Genomic DNA, 14,677 nt, shown 5'->3' with positions numbered 1-14,677 from the left:
TAACCTTCTTTAAAGAGGATTGAGCACCACTTACCCTCTCCTGGGGCTTGGGGACCTGAGAAGGGAGGTCACAGTTCAGCCCTCAGGGCAAGGAGGTGTTTGGGGGTGTTTGCCCTGATGCTAATGGTCCCCGAGTCTGGGCTCTCTGAGGCCTGCTGGCTGCTTTGGGACTTTTCCTCACTCCCAGGCTGTCTTCCACCACATCTCTCTACTTACTGTTAGAAGCAAGATACTTGAGGAGCTTCCAGGCTCATCATTTTCTGTTTCTCCTTTGTTGTGGACTAGAAGCCAGAGAGCATCAGACACCAGCTAGGCACTGGGGGTCCATGCTCACCAGCACCCCATTCCAGACACGTGGGGCTTCCTGCCTCACATGGACGTAGCAGTGGGATCCGGCCCACCCCTCACTCAGCTGTGTGACCTTGGACAAATCATTTGACCTCTCCAAGACTCAGTTTCCCAGTCTATAAAATGGGATGATATTAGACTTCACCCCTCAAGGCTGACATGTAATAAACGGCCAGAAAATCCAGTGTTGCGGCCATGATTACTATTCTCATCCTCACGGGGGCCGTAACCTAGTTTAAGCCTCACTGAGGCATTTGCAAAAAGCCCATTTATCAGGTGAAGAGGGCTTCTTAACGATTTATTCCCCTCAGAACAACCAAGGACTTCTTCCACCAGCTCTAACTCCAGGTCAGGCACCGTGTGTCGTTTGTCCTGATGTCCCCGGCGCCCAGCCCTGGGTGGGGTCCTCAGTAAACGCCCAATGGACAAATGAGAAGAAGAGAGATCAGACAGGGGCGCCCAGACAAGATGCACAAAAAATTGTAAAAGAGACTCTGTGCTACAAGAGGACTCACTGAGAATAACTTTAATAACTTCGTTCCTTGAGGAAGCTAACGGGGAAGAGGTGGGGGAAGGGAGAGACGCTTAAGAAGAAGGGTTCAATGTACACAAATATGATGACTTCGAACTTCCAAGGTAGCACCCCGGGTCGCACTAAACAGGGCCGACCCCTCCCTGGGGTCAGACGCGCAGGTGGCCCTCTGGAGCCGGGGCTGGAGTCCTGGTGGGAGGCGAGGAGAGGGTGTGGGTAGCGGGCTCGGAGGAGGGGGTGGACGGGTGAGGCGAGGCCCGGCCCGCCACAGTCCTGCCCCTGGCCCCTGGGAGCTTGCCTCCCTGTGTCCGGGCCGGGCGAGGGGTTAATGCTATGGCCAGCGGGGAGGCCTGGCGGGCCCGGCGGGTTCTGCGGGCCTGGGCTCAGTGGGGTGGGTGGCGCCGCTCGGCCAGGCTCCCGCGGCCCAGCACCTCCCCGCTGAACTGGTAGGTGAGCTTCTTCTTGACCTTCTTCACCTCACCCGTCTTGCCATAGTTGCGCAGGGCGCGGGCCATCTTCTGGTAGGTCATTTTCTTGCGGTTTCCCTTCTGGATGCCCCAGCGGTGTGCTAGCGCCTCCTTGTGCTTGGACGAGAACTGGAAGGTGCCCTTGTCCTTGTCCACCCACCAGATGCTGTCCTTCATGTCCCCGCTGCGGAGCAGGTCCAGCAGGAACTGGTACAGGCGGATCTTCTTTTTGCTGCCTGCGGGTGGGAGGTGGTCAGCGCCCCAACACAGGGACCCACCCTCACCTCCCCCTGATGTGGGACCCCCCCCGAGGGGGGCGGTCACTGGGGAAGGACTGGGGGGACGGGGCGGTCCGCGGGGCCCCTGGCACTCACACCCGCTCACACCCACTCACATGCAGCCCAGAGAGGTGCAGACGCACACACACCCGCCCACGCCCGGTCACAGAGATGCTGGTGCGTGTTCGTAACACACCCACGCCCACGAGTGTGTTCTGAACACCACACAGGAACGGGCACAGACGGTCACAGAGGCGGCTTGGGCAGGCGTTCCCCCGCTCACAGATACGGACACACACTCAGCTCTGTGACTGGGGGCGGGGGGCACCGCGTGGCCGGGGTCGGGGCGGGCCGGACGGCTGGGCCGCACTACCTGTTTCCCCATGCAGGAGGCCAGGCCCCGGCTCCAGGCCATCAGCCTCCCCGTCCGACACCTCCAGCGGGGGGCTCTGCCTCTCGCCTTCCTCCTCATCCGAGCTAGGCTGGGCCGGAGACAGGGAGGGGTATGGGAGGCACATCCGGGGTAGGTAGGAGACCTGGAAAGGCAGGGAAGGAGGGTTGAGGTCAGTGCGGCCCAGTTCACAGCTCAGGGCTGCCGGGTAGGGGTCATCCAAGCAAGAGAAGAGGGAGTCGGCGGGGACGGGGCGGGGGCGGGGGGAGGCCAGCAGGGGGCAGAAAGTTTTGGAAGAAGGCTGGGGAAGTTGGAGGTCAGTCAGGTTACAGGGGTCAGGCACGGTCAACTCCACACAGTGAGTGGGTTGTGGGGGACCAGGGGCTGCTGGAATCCGGCCCGCCCTGGGGCCCCCTGGTTCATGGCTGCCTGGCCAGGGGAAAGGGCGCCCTTACCCCAGATGCACAGGGGTGCCATGTGGCCTGGCATTCCTGGGGTCGCAACTGGCAGGGCAGAGGGGCCGGGGGGTCGGGTGAGAAGTGAGGGAAGGGCCAGTGGAGGTCCGTGAAGGGTGGTAGAGGCTCACGGAGGCCCCCGACTGGGATTCGGGTGCGTGGGGCTGAGGAGGGTCAGTAAAGGGGGTCGGTGGAGACGGGGAGGCCAGCGTCCAGCGACTCGGGGGCCAGGCCCATGAGGGGCCAGCAGATGGGGTGGGGTGCAGTGGGGGTCAGGAGGGCCACGGTGGCTGGGCGGGTCAGTGGAGGGTGGGAATTATCGGGGGAGAGCAGATAAGGGGTGTGGGGTCACGAGGTCAGTCGGAGGGTCAGGAGGCAGCCGTTGGGGCTCCGGCCGCCGTTGGCGCTGTGGGGCAGGAAGCCGAGTTGAGTAAGAGCCTCTGTCAGCTTCCTGTGAAGAGCCGGCCTCACCACAGCCCGGGTCCCGCGGGACCGGCGGCCGCACGCACCTGGTGGCCGATGCCCGCGTGGGTGGGCGCCATGGGGGTGTCGAGCACGTGCATCTGCTCCAGCTCCATGTGGCGGTAGAGCTGCTGCAGCTGGGGGGGCTGCACGCTCTGCAGCTCCGTGAAGTGGTTCTCGGCGAAGCTCTCGAACTCGCTGTGCACGTGGTGCGGGTGGAAGTCCCAGTAATGGTCTGCAGGGACGGCCAGGCAGCGGGGGGTGAGCCCGGGGTGCGCGGGGCAGCGGGCGGTCATCAGAATGCAAAACGCCCTCATGCCGGGTGGGAGGGGGCTGTGGCCACAGAGCCGGCTGGGCTCCAAGCGGACAGGCATCATCTCACCACCCACCTCGTTAGGTACACCCCCATTTTACAGATGAGAACGCTGAGGCTGGGCCAGGCCGTTGGAGGCCCCGGGGCCGGGGCAGAGCCGAGACCGAGCTCTGAGGCAAAAAGCCTGCGCTCCCAGCAACCGTTCTAGCCTGCCTGCCCCGCGGTCATGAGGACCCAGGCAGAGTCTGAGTCCTGGCTCTGCCATTTGCTTTCTGTGTGACCTCAGGCACATGCACGGACCTCTCCAGCCTCAGTTGACCCACTAATAAAATGGGGATAATAGTTATTGGGAGGATACAAATGAGTTCACATTTGTAAAAATTCCCAGGCCCAGAGTAGGCCCTCAGGGAACGCTGATCCCCCTCCACTCCCCTGGAAACCACAGAGTGGTTCCTGAGGCTACAGTCACATGCACATGGTCTTGTCACATAGCCAAGGTGTGATCACAAAGTCACACGGCTGACATTCCTCGCACACCAGAACCTGTCCCAGCCCACAGCGCTGCCCCTTCAGAGCCGTGCCCCTGCGCTGCTGGGTCTGTCTCTCAGCCAGGTCGCCAGGACACAGGGCTGTGCTGGAAACTCCCCCAGAGGTGCTTTCAGAGTCTGCGGTGGGGGGATTCGAGTTTGGGGAACAGCCACATGCCATCGGGAGCCCTGTCTTGGGACTAGGACATGGTTTCTCTGGACATCTTTTCCAGGAAAAAAAAAAACCCAACAACCTGCCGCATGTCTGTGGAGTTCCTGGGGACAATCTGGGTCCAAAAGAAGACGTGGTGATAAAACGACAAGAGGGACTTTCTCATGTGACCCAAGAGGGAGTGTCCAAGATGCCAGGCCAAGGCCGCATCTCTGGGATGCTCCATGGAGACCACCACCAGCCCCGTGTGCGTGTGTGTGTATGTATGTGTCTGTCTGTCTTTCTTTTTTTCTTTCACACAAGCGCATACTCGTTCACTCACACATCCCCAAAAAATGACATGTGTTTTTTTTGGCTTTGGACTGGTTCTCAGAAGACTTGCTTTCTAATACTGCTCTGTGGTGGCTTTGCTGTGTGACCCTGGACAAGGCATCCTATCTCCCCGAGTCTCCAACTCCCCAGTCTGAAAGTCAGAGACCCGACTGGATAGTTATAGAGGTCCCGTCCACACCTGAAATCACCTGAACCCACAATCCAGGCAGCCCACACTCCCACCTCTATAAGGCTACATGGCACAGAAGAGAGAAAGTACACGATTTGGGAGTCAGGCAGAGCTGGGTTCAAATCCCACCTCTGCCATTTACTGCTGTGTGCCATTGGGCAGGTCATTGCACATCTATAAGCCTCAGTTTCCTCATCTGTAAGATGGGGCTAATAATGACTCCCATCTCGTAGTCCTGTGCGGGTTAAATGAGCTAATGCCTGCAAGGTGCTTCGGATAGAACCTGGCACAAAATTCCATTCAATAAACACCTACTGCTACTACTACTACTACTACAAATGTGTTGTTCTAAATAACCTAGATCAGCACTTGAGCAAATGGCAGATACTTTCATGCACGTTTATCTCTTCTTCCTCCCACTCTCTGCCACCTTGGTCAGTGGCCCAGAGAAATCGTTTTGGGGAGCATGGCTGTCGCTTTCTCCCAGAGGCTAGGGCTGGGGCCTCAGCATTGCACCGCGAGGACAGTGACTGGTTTTGTTCTCCCCTTACTCCCAGTGCCAAACCCAGTAGTCACTCAACAAACATTGCCTGAACGAGTGAACAAATGAATGAATGAATAAATCCTAGCCTCCTGAGAACGCTGATTCTCCTCCACAACATTATCTAAATCTGAAGGGAAAACAAAACAACACTTCATTTGTACTTTGATCTTGCAGCAAGTTAACAGGACCCAGAACCTCTCCACTTGCCAGAGAGAATTGGCTCTGGGCTTTGGAGCCAGGGGCCCTTTTGGGGGTTCTGGGATTTGGTGAGTCAATCCGGGGTCTTCTTTAGGGGTAGATCTACCCTCCGGCCCCACTCCTGGCCCCTACCCTTTTTGCCTTCCCCACCCAGGTTGAACTGTCCAGATCTTGGCAGAACGCCTTATCCTGCCTACCAACCCCCACTCTTAAACCCACTCCAGGTCCAGGGTTTGGAGGACCCTGCATGTGTGCAGCACTCTAGGTGTGGGGTGAGGGGCCCCCGATTGCTCTCTTTCCCTCTTGCTCCCCACCCCTCCCCCGCTCTGTTCTAGCTGCGCATGAGACCTCTGAGCTCACTCTAACGGTCCCAGCCTGAGACCAGCATTTTCCATGAGATTCTCAGTACACCTTCATCAGAGTCACTCTGGGGGGCTTGGGGCCCCACTTGGAGACCCAGGGACTCAGAAGCACTGAGAGGGAAGCTGGGAATTGGAGTTCAACAGGCCCTAAGGAGGTTCCTTTGCTCACTGAAACTCTGGAACCCTGCCCCAGGGTCCCCTGAAAGCTGCAAAGGGGGCTCGAGCTACAATTAAGGTTTCAAAAGGCCCAACGGAAACCTCGCCTTTACCCTTGATTTGGGTGCTCAGGCAATTATGTAATAAACGCTGTCTGGTAGGCAGAAACATTCCAAATATGGGGCCCTCTGAAGGGACACAAGGAATCCTTCATAGTGCAAGGGTCAGCACTCCTGGGCTTTTAGACCTCATTTCTAGATGACTGTTCGTGAACACATTGCTTTACCCCTTCCCTGGGTTACCTGGGTCATCCTGCAATACGCCTCCTTAGCACGACTCTGCTCCTCAAAAGAATATAATGCCATTTGCATATCCGGAGTTAGCTCTGGACCCTCCTTTTCATAGCCTGTTAGGCCACCCAACACATGGTAAGCCTCAATCAATATTCAAGCAAATGATCAATAAAAATTAGCTTTTAACATGTATTTTTATGTACCGGGCACTATGCAGAGTGCTCACACCACATTTGTCATTTAATCTCACCTTAGCTCTGACAAGGTGGCCACCATAGGATGATCTTTCTTTTGCACATGAGGAAACTATGACTCAAAGAGATTAAGTCCCTTGTCCACCGGCAAGCATAGATAAAGTCACCTGTGTCTTCCTCCAGGGACTGAACTCCTACCATTACATCATAAAACTTTTGAGAGACAAGACTGTTAATGAAAACTTTAATTAAGACCCAGGGTGACACCGACTTTACTGCCTGCTTTTATCCATCTGTTTGTCTACCATCATCCACCCTCACCCATCATTTATCATCGGTCCTCCGTCCATCCATCATCCACCCATCCCTCATGCATCCATCAGCCAGCCACCGTTCATCATCCGTCATTCCCTTCATCCACCTATCCCTCATCCGGCCAGCCAGCAATAACCCATTCATCTTGATCTCTCATTACCTCCCTCTAAACCAGCTCCCGATCTGGGATCAAAGTCCTACCCACCGATCCCTATTCTTACTTAGTATTTTCGGTGTCCCTAATACCTGTATGTCACCAGGACAAAAACAAAATGATATTCCAAACAACTCCACACATACACAGAACTTAAGCCCTAAGTGTCAGTCAGTTGACCTTATCTCCTCAGAGCAGAAATTCCAGCCTTAAGCCCAGGGCTCCCCCCCAGGGGAGCAGAAGTAAGATCAAGACAGAGAAGGAAGATGAGGAATTAAGAAGACAAGGGCTGAGAAAAAAACTTTAGGAAATCACAAACTACTGGACATGAGCTCCTGAAGCCCACCCCCCTGCACATCACTCAGATAAGGGAACCAGAGGTCCAGAGCTCCAGGCTTCATCACACTTGTTACTCTCTACTTTGAATCCTAATTATTAAAGTTTCAGTTATTTCCCCTGTTAAAATAATAAATCTGTTAGGACTTGTGTTTTATTGATTCCATAGCACCTGGCAATGTGCCTAGTGTACAAGTATTGCTTTGTATACATTTATTAGATGGATAGGTCTGTGCGAGATGGCCGGAGGGTTTGGCAGGTGAAGGGAAGGACACCTGGAAAGGTGAATGAGTGGATGATTAGATGCGTGTGTGAATACATTGGGGGATGGGTGGAGGGTCAGTGGTATGAGAGGATGAGAGAGTACTTGGAAAGATGGAAGGATGGAGACGAGTCATGCTTTGGGACTCTAGTTCCTTCAGCAATCCCCTCACAAAGAGCAAACCTTATCATATCCATTGCGATGGCTATTATCAAAAAACGGAAACTAACCAGAGTTGGTGAGGATGTGGAGAAATTGGAACACTTCTGCACTAGGGGTGGGGATGTAAAATGGTGCAGCCACTGTGGAAAACAATTTGGGAATCCTCAAAAATTAAAAAAAAGAACTACCATTTTATATTATGTGTATTTTACCACAATTTAAAATAATAAGAATAACCAGTAAATTTTATGAGCCCTGCCTTCAAAGTCTATCCCAGATTCTGTCTCTATTGCCACCACCGTTGGCCAAGCCACTATCATCTCTTGCCTGGATGATTCCAGGAGCCGCCTCCCGGTGCTTTCCTCCTGTTCCTCCTGTGGCCCCCACTCCATCTATTTTCCCATAACAGCCCGAGTGATTTTTTAAAAAGCTTATTCAGTGGAACCACTGAGTGTTCAGAGAAGGTACTAAAAACTTCCAGAGAGACAAAACGAAACTAAACAAGCAGAAAAACACACAAAAACAAAAAATAAGGTTACATTCCAGAAAGAGGACATAAAAAGGCTTCTGACTTCGAAGGAAAAACTCCAGTAACCAGAAGATAGAGAAATGCTTTCAAATTTCTAAGGGAAAATGTGGTTTTCAACCTAGATTTCTGTACACGGCCAAACTACTGTTAACCATGAAGGCATGAGAACAAGAATACAACAAAACCCTACCTCCCACACACCCTCTCTTAGGACACTGTGATCAGAAGAATAACAAGTCCTATCCACGTTACGTAGCATTCACCGCGTGCCCGGCACCGTTCTAAGGATTTTACGTACAGTGACTCACTCAGTCGTTATAGCAATCCTGAAAAGTAGGTACCAGTATGAAGTTGAGACAGAGGTGAAATATCTTGCCCGTGGTCACCCCAGAGAGTAATGGGGAGGGCAATGGGGTGTGAATCTCAGCAGCCTGGCTCCAGAGCAAGAGCTCTATCTCCTTGCCACCTGGCCCCTCATCTTCTTTTTCGGGGATGAGGTATGGTCCCCAAAAAAGGGGGGTATATATCAAAGTATACCATGTGGCTCAGCTGAGCAATCTTCACATGGCCATAATACTGGAAAATGCAGATACTGATTTCATAAGTTACTATAGGGAGAAAGACAAATATTGTATGATCTTACTTCTATGTGAAATCGGGGGGAAAAATATCCCAAACTTATAGACAAGGAGATCAGATTTGTGGTTGTCAGAGGCTGGGGTCAAAAGGGACAAATTAAAAAAAAAAAAACTAAAAAAAAGGTGGGGGGACAAACTTCCAGTTATAAGTACTAGGGACACGACGTACATCGTGGTGACTGCAGGGGCGCCTGGGTGGCTCAGTCGTTGAGCGTCTGCCTTCGGCTCAGGTCGTGATCCCGGGGTCCTGGGATCGAGCCCCGCATCGGGCTCCCTGCTGAAGCCTGCTTCTCCCTCTCCCACTCCCCCTGCTTGTGTTCCCGCTCTCACTCTCTCTCTCTCTCTGTCAAATAAATAAATACAATCTTTAAAAAAAAAAAACAAAACAACGTGGTGACTGCAGTTAACAATGCCGTACGGTATATTTGAAAGTTGCTAAGAGATTAGATCCTCAAAGCTCTCTCTACAAGGAGAAAATCTTTTTTTGTATCTCTATGATGTGAAGGATATTAACTGAATTTACTGTGGTGACCATTTCACACCGTCTACGTACGTCAGGTCATTACGGCGTGTGTCATAAACCTACACAATGTTTTATGTCAGTTACGTCAACAAAACTGGAAAAAAATTGGTGTATAATCATTTTGGAACGTGGGAACTGTGAGTGTGTGTGTGTTCTGAATGACTGTTATCAGTCTCATCTTACAAAGAACAAGATGGAACATTAGACAATATCTCATATTGAAGATTCAAGCTAGATTCCTCTCCACCTAGCACATAGAAGGTACTCAATAAATGCTCGTGAATGAATAAATGGACAATGTTCTAAGTCTCCATTTCAAATCTCCATGTGTACGTTTACTTAGCACTGGAATAGGCAGACTGGAAAAATAGCTTTTCTCCATCTCTGCTGAGCCATGTATGTCACGGAGAAATGTCTATGATAAGCTTAAGTAAAAAGCAGCAGCTTGCAGAACAGTGTGATGATACAATTCCATTGTTGCGGGAATAGAATATACCCGCATGTATGCACTGACAGACAAATGGGAGTATATATGTGGAATAAAATGTCTGCACGGATGGACAAAGGTGCTATCAGTGGGGAGGGAGGTTGGGAAGAAGGAAATATTTTACATGATAAGTATTTTTAAATTTTTTGCAATATTTGTTATTTTAACAATCTAAAATCAATGATTTAAAATGTATTTAGGGGCGCCTGGGTGGCTCAGTTGGTTGAGCGACTGCCTTCAGCTCAGGTCATGATCCTGGAGTCCCGGGATCGAGTCCCGCATCGGGCTCCCTGCTCGGCGGGGAACCTGCTTCTCCCTCTGACCCTTCCCCCTCTCATGTGCTCTCTGTCTCTTTCATTCTCTCTGTCTCAAATAAATAAATAAAATCTTTAAAAAAAAAAAAAATAATAAAAAAATAAATAAATAAAATGTATTTAGATTTTCACCACACACACACGTACAAACACTCAGACAAGATGATTCAGATCATGTCATTTCTCTGCTCAAAACCCTACAATGGCTTCCCATTGTTTGTAGGATAAAACCCAAACTCCTTGGGGCGCCTGGGTGGCTCAGTCATTAAGCGTCTGCCTTCGGCTCAGGTCATGATCCCAGGGTCCTAGGATCGAGCCCCGCATCGGGCTCCGTGCTCCACGGGAAGCCTGCTTCTCCCTCTCCCACTCCCCCTGCTTCTGGTCCTGCTCTCGCTATCTCTCTCTCTCTGTCAAATAAATAAATAAAATAAAATAAAATAAAAAAATCCAAACTCCTGCCATGGCCTTCGGGCCCTGTGTGATGTGTCCTCAGCAGGCCCCTCGGGCTTGCCCTTTGTCTCCACGGCCGCTCCCTGTGCATCTACCACTCTAGCCCTCTGTTGAGGTCAGCGCTACTTTGCACTTGCTGTTCTCTCTACCTAGAGCATCTTTATCCTTTGCGTGCACGGTCCTTATCACCTCCACTGCCACCTCCTCAGAGGCCTTCCCCGACCACCCAAGGGAAAGTAGCCCCCAACATAGACGCTCTGCATACATGACTTTGCCTTTTATGGGACTTCTTATGTGTGTCTGCGTATGTGACTGTTCACCGCCTCTTCTCCGTATGAGAGTCGTGGCCTTGTCTGACTCGCTCATCACGGAAACTCCAGTGCCTAGAACAGTGCCTGGCACACGGCATATGATCAGAAGCTATGTGGTGGATGGACAAATGAGGGATGAGTGGGCATGTGGAAAGATGATACGTGTTGGAAGGATGAGTGGGAGGCTGCAAGGGTGGGTGGTTGAATGGGTGGGTGGCTGGCCGGTTGCCTGTCACCTCGGTCAGTTGAAACTGACGCAGTGGACCTGTCACAGAGCCCTCTGGGCTTCTCCCACTCTCCCAGCCGCTTCCTCTCTCCTGCCTAGGGGAGTCATAAAGCTAACGTACTAGGTCCTGAAAGCTCCCTGGGCCCTGGACTCAGGACCTTGCACATTTCGTGTGTGACCTCAGTGAATCGCCACAACGTGACGAGGTGTTTCCATGCTCTCACTTCCATATATGAGGGAGCAGGGGCTCCGAGAGGCTGTCGTTCGCTCTAAGGTCACACACTGGTGAGTGATGAAATCAGGACCAGCCCCAGTGCCTTTTTAGTAAGTTTCAACCACCTGAAAACATAGACGCAGAGGACATTCGGGAACTGGTGGGAAAATGTGGGGTGTCTCTACTCTTGGGTCTTCAGACAGTACCTTCCAAGAGGTATTAGGAAAGGACAGAACAGGGCGCCTGGGTGGCTCTGTTATTTAGTGTCTGCCTTCAGCTCAGGTCATGATCCCAGGGTCCTGGGATCAAGCCCCACATCAGGCTCCCTGCTCAGCGGAGAGTCTACTTCCCCCTCTGCCTCTCCCCCTGCTCTCTCACTCTCTCTCAAATAAGTAAATAAAATCTTAAAAAAAAAAAAAAAAAAGGAAAGGACAGAACAAAACAGATGCCCAGATCAGCACAGATGCCCAGATTGGAAATGACAGGAGCAGGGGTGCGGGGAGTAAGGGCCGGGACTCCTGGGGATGCCAGAGGAGTCTCTGAAGAAATTGGGGCATGACCAAAACAGGGTGCTCAGGCATCTAATCAGGAGTCATTCCTAGAGCCCCAGGCCAGATATAAGGGACCTGCCTGGGCACTGGGCCAGGAAAGCGCAGGCTTTCTCTAAAGTGCTCACTTCATCAGCCACAGCCCCCGGTCTAGCTGGTTTCTAGATGTATGCACACACCCTCATATTACAGGAGGGGAAACTAAGGCTGCAACAGGCCCAAAGAAAATGCCCCCAAACCCAGTGAAACTGAGAGAAGTTTAAGCCAGAGGGGAAAGAGTCCCTAAGCCGTCCCGGGCAATGCAGTTTGCTGGGACCTGGCCGTCCTGTTGCCTGGAGCCACCAGGGGGAGCCAGTCCTCAAGTCCAGAGGGACCTTCTCGGGTGCTGAACTGCTAGGTGCAAGGGTCACCAAGGGCTGGTCTCTAGGTCAGGGAGACCCGCCCTTGATCCTGGCTGGGGGCGCCGGGAAGAGAGGTGGATGAGGGAGATGTTCTCTCTAAATTGTCCAGCTTTTGCACAGAGAGGATACATTGCAGAAGCACAAATAAGCTTTAAAGGATGAAAAGGAAGATATTTAAAACCTTCCTAGCCCCAGGATTCTGAAAGAAGTCTTGGTGTTCCCACCTGTGGACTTGAGGCTCTCCACCACCTACTCCCTAGACATGGCTCCCAGGTATGGTCTTTATAATCGTTCCCAGCTGTGTGTCGCCAGTGAGCTGTGACCGAGATCTGGCCTCCCGATGTGACGGTCCTAATAAGGACCTGCCACCTGTGGCGTCCCCGGGAGGGGCCGTCGGGGGGAGACCGCCGTCCATGCGCCTAAAGAATGGAGCTGCTGGGGCGCCTGGGTGGCTCAGTTGGTTAAGCGACTGCCTTCGGCTCAGGTCACGATCCTGAAGTCCCGGGATCGAGTCCCGCATCGGGCTCCCTGCTCAGCGAGGAGCCTGCTTCTCCCTCTGACCCTCCCCCCTCTCATGTACTCTCTCTCATTCTCCCTCTCTCAAATAAATAAATAAATCTTTAAAAAAAAAGAATGGAGCTGCCGGTGGGGCTGGCCCCCAGGTGGGAAACCTTCCTCTGCGGTGGCACCCAGCCTGCCTCTCCCTCTGCGGCTGCAGACACCCCAGTGTCTGGCCTGCCCAGATTTCAGAACTCCTGGAGAATCCCCCAAGGAAGACCTATGAACTAGGCTTTCTTACTCTGGCTCAGGGGTGTCCCAGAAATATACCAAGATCCCCTTTGGGGGGCCTCTCTTGAGTGCCCTGCCCAGGTCCCAGGCCCCTAACGCCTGTCCCCGTAGACCCTGAATGTGCTCCAGGGTCGAGGCTGGGCCTTGGGATGGGCAGTGAGACTCAGACAAAAGGATCCCCTGGCTTATGCTCACTCCCACCCCAGCAAACTGGGGCTCCAGCCCCTGCTGAATGAAGGGTGCCTCAGAGCCTTTCCCTTAGTGAGCAGGTCTCAAACAGGGGTGATTCCATCCCCCGGGGGGACATCTGGCAATGTGTGACAACATTTTTGGTTGTCATGACTGGGGGTACTTCAAGCATCTAATGGGTAGAAGCCAGGGGTGCTGCTGGACATCCTACAATGTACAGGGCAGGCCCCCACAACAAAGAAATTCTCCAGCCCCAAATGCCAAGAGAGGTCGAGAATACAGCAGGGAGCAAGAATTCACGTTGGGTGAAGGGGGTGACAACACCAGAGAGGAAGGAGGGGGGTTTGGAGGAGCAGGAGAGGAAAGCACGAGAGGTGCCCTGGACCGGAGCAGACAGACTGGGCTCCCCTGACCAGCTGTGTGACCTTGTACAAGTCACTTGGCTCCCTGAGCCTCTGCTTCCTTGTTTGTGAAAAGCCACACGGATTGGACCAGAAGGTCAACGTGGACGAAGCTGACTGCTGGCCTTGGCACACCGAAGATGTTCAGTAAATGCAGGCTGGGGGCACGGGGGGCGGGGGGTCCGCGACTCACCGCTGTGGCTTTCTCCATCGCTGCTGAGATAGGGGTAGTACTCATGCGTTTGGCGCTGGTACAGGTCCGTGTCATAGGGAACCAGGTCTTCCGATGGCTGCTGAGAGAGGAGGCTGTCAGGACTCGGATGGCGGCGGGAAAACCCCAGCCAGGTTGGCAGCCCCTGGCATGCTGGGGGCCACAGCACCCTCCCTCACTGAGGGACTGCTTCAGGCCCACAGCCCTCTGTCCGCCTGGAACTGGGCGAGGCCACAGTGGGGACAGGGGGACCCAGGAGAGCAAGAGTCTTGGCTCCTGCAGAAAGGGGCTGACAGGGACCCCAAAGGTCCGAGGTCAAAAGAGGAGGTCCCATCTCACACACGAACTCTCTCACGTTCACACGGACACACCTACACCTCCAAACGTACAGCTATTCCCCATGACACCCACACGTGAACTCACTCCCACATGCCCGCCCACACTCTGCGGTCACTGGCATTCACACACGTGTGCTCACACGCGCACACACCGTTGTACCCACTCACGCTGTAGGCACATGCGGCCACTTGAATGAACACACGTCTCCTCACACTTGCCTTCGGGCCCTTAAACACAGGCTCAGGCCCACCTCCATCATGGCCACTCACATTCCGCTCACACAGCCGTCCTCACGGCACACACACGGTCCTCCTGCCGCCGTGTCCGCAGCCCGCGTCCGGCCCCAGGCAGCCTCGGGGCCCGTGACCAATGGCCGCTCACACTCATGGGTTCTACTGTGTCACCAGGCAGGCTTGCAGGCCATGGGCCAGCCGGAGTCTTGGTCTTCCATCCTCCTTCTGCCCCACCCACTGGGATACCGCCTTCTCTTCCTCCCTGCCCTCCTGCCCTCACCCCTCATTCTTCCTCCCCACCCTCCCCACCCTCCTCTCTCCCTCCTCCCCTCCACTCCTCACTCCTCCCTGTCCTCCTCTCCCTCTCCTGCCCCTCCACCCCTCACTCCTCCCTGTCCTCCTCTCCCCCTCCTGCCCCTCACTCCTCCCTGTCCTCCTCTCCCTCCTCCCC

At 53.6% G+C, this 14,677-nt stretch overlaps 1 protein-coding gene across 2 annotated transcripts in view; it reads right to left on the bottom strand.

Annotated features, from left to right (window-relative positions):
- Positions 1-867: 867 nt before the first annotated feature.
- The window catches only part of SPI1 (Spi-1 proto-oncogene), a 16,112-nt gene continuing 2,302 nt past the window's right edge, over positions 868-14,677 (bottom strand). The window contains exons 2-5 of one of the 2 annotated variants that reach the window (XM_021684803.1): positions 13,637-13,736; positions 2,981-3,168; positions 1,999-2,161; positions 868-1,583 (exon numbers count right to left, since the gene is read on the bottom strand). In XM_021684803.1, coding sequence (XP_021540478.1) covers positions 1,264-1,583; positions 1,999-2,161; positions 2,981-3,168; positions 13,637-13,736 — 771 coding nt within the window. In that variant the 3' untranslated portion in view covers positions 868-1,263. The remainder of the gene's footprint in view (positions 1,584-1,998; positions 2,162-2,980; positions 3,169-13,636; positions 13,737-14,677) is intronic. The other variant, XM_021684804.1, reaches the window with a different exon arrangement.

The sequence above is a fragment of the Neomonachus schauinslandi genome, chromosome 11 (genome assembly GCF_002201575.2).
Source record: "Neomonachus schauinslandi chromosome 11, ASM220157v2, whole genome shotgun sequence".
Taxonomy (NCBI): domain Eukaryota; kingdom Metazoa; phylum Chordata; class Mammalia; order Carnivora; family Phocidae; genus Neomonachus; species Neomonachus schauinslandi.
Note: the sequence above shows the minus strand (reverse complement) of the source record. Positions and strands in the feature narration are given on the sequence as shown.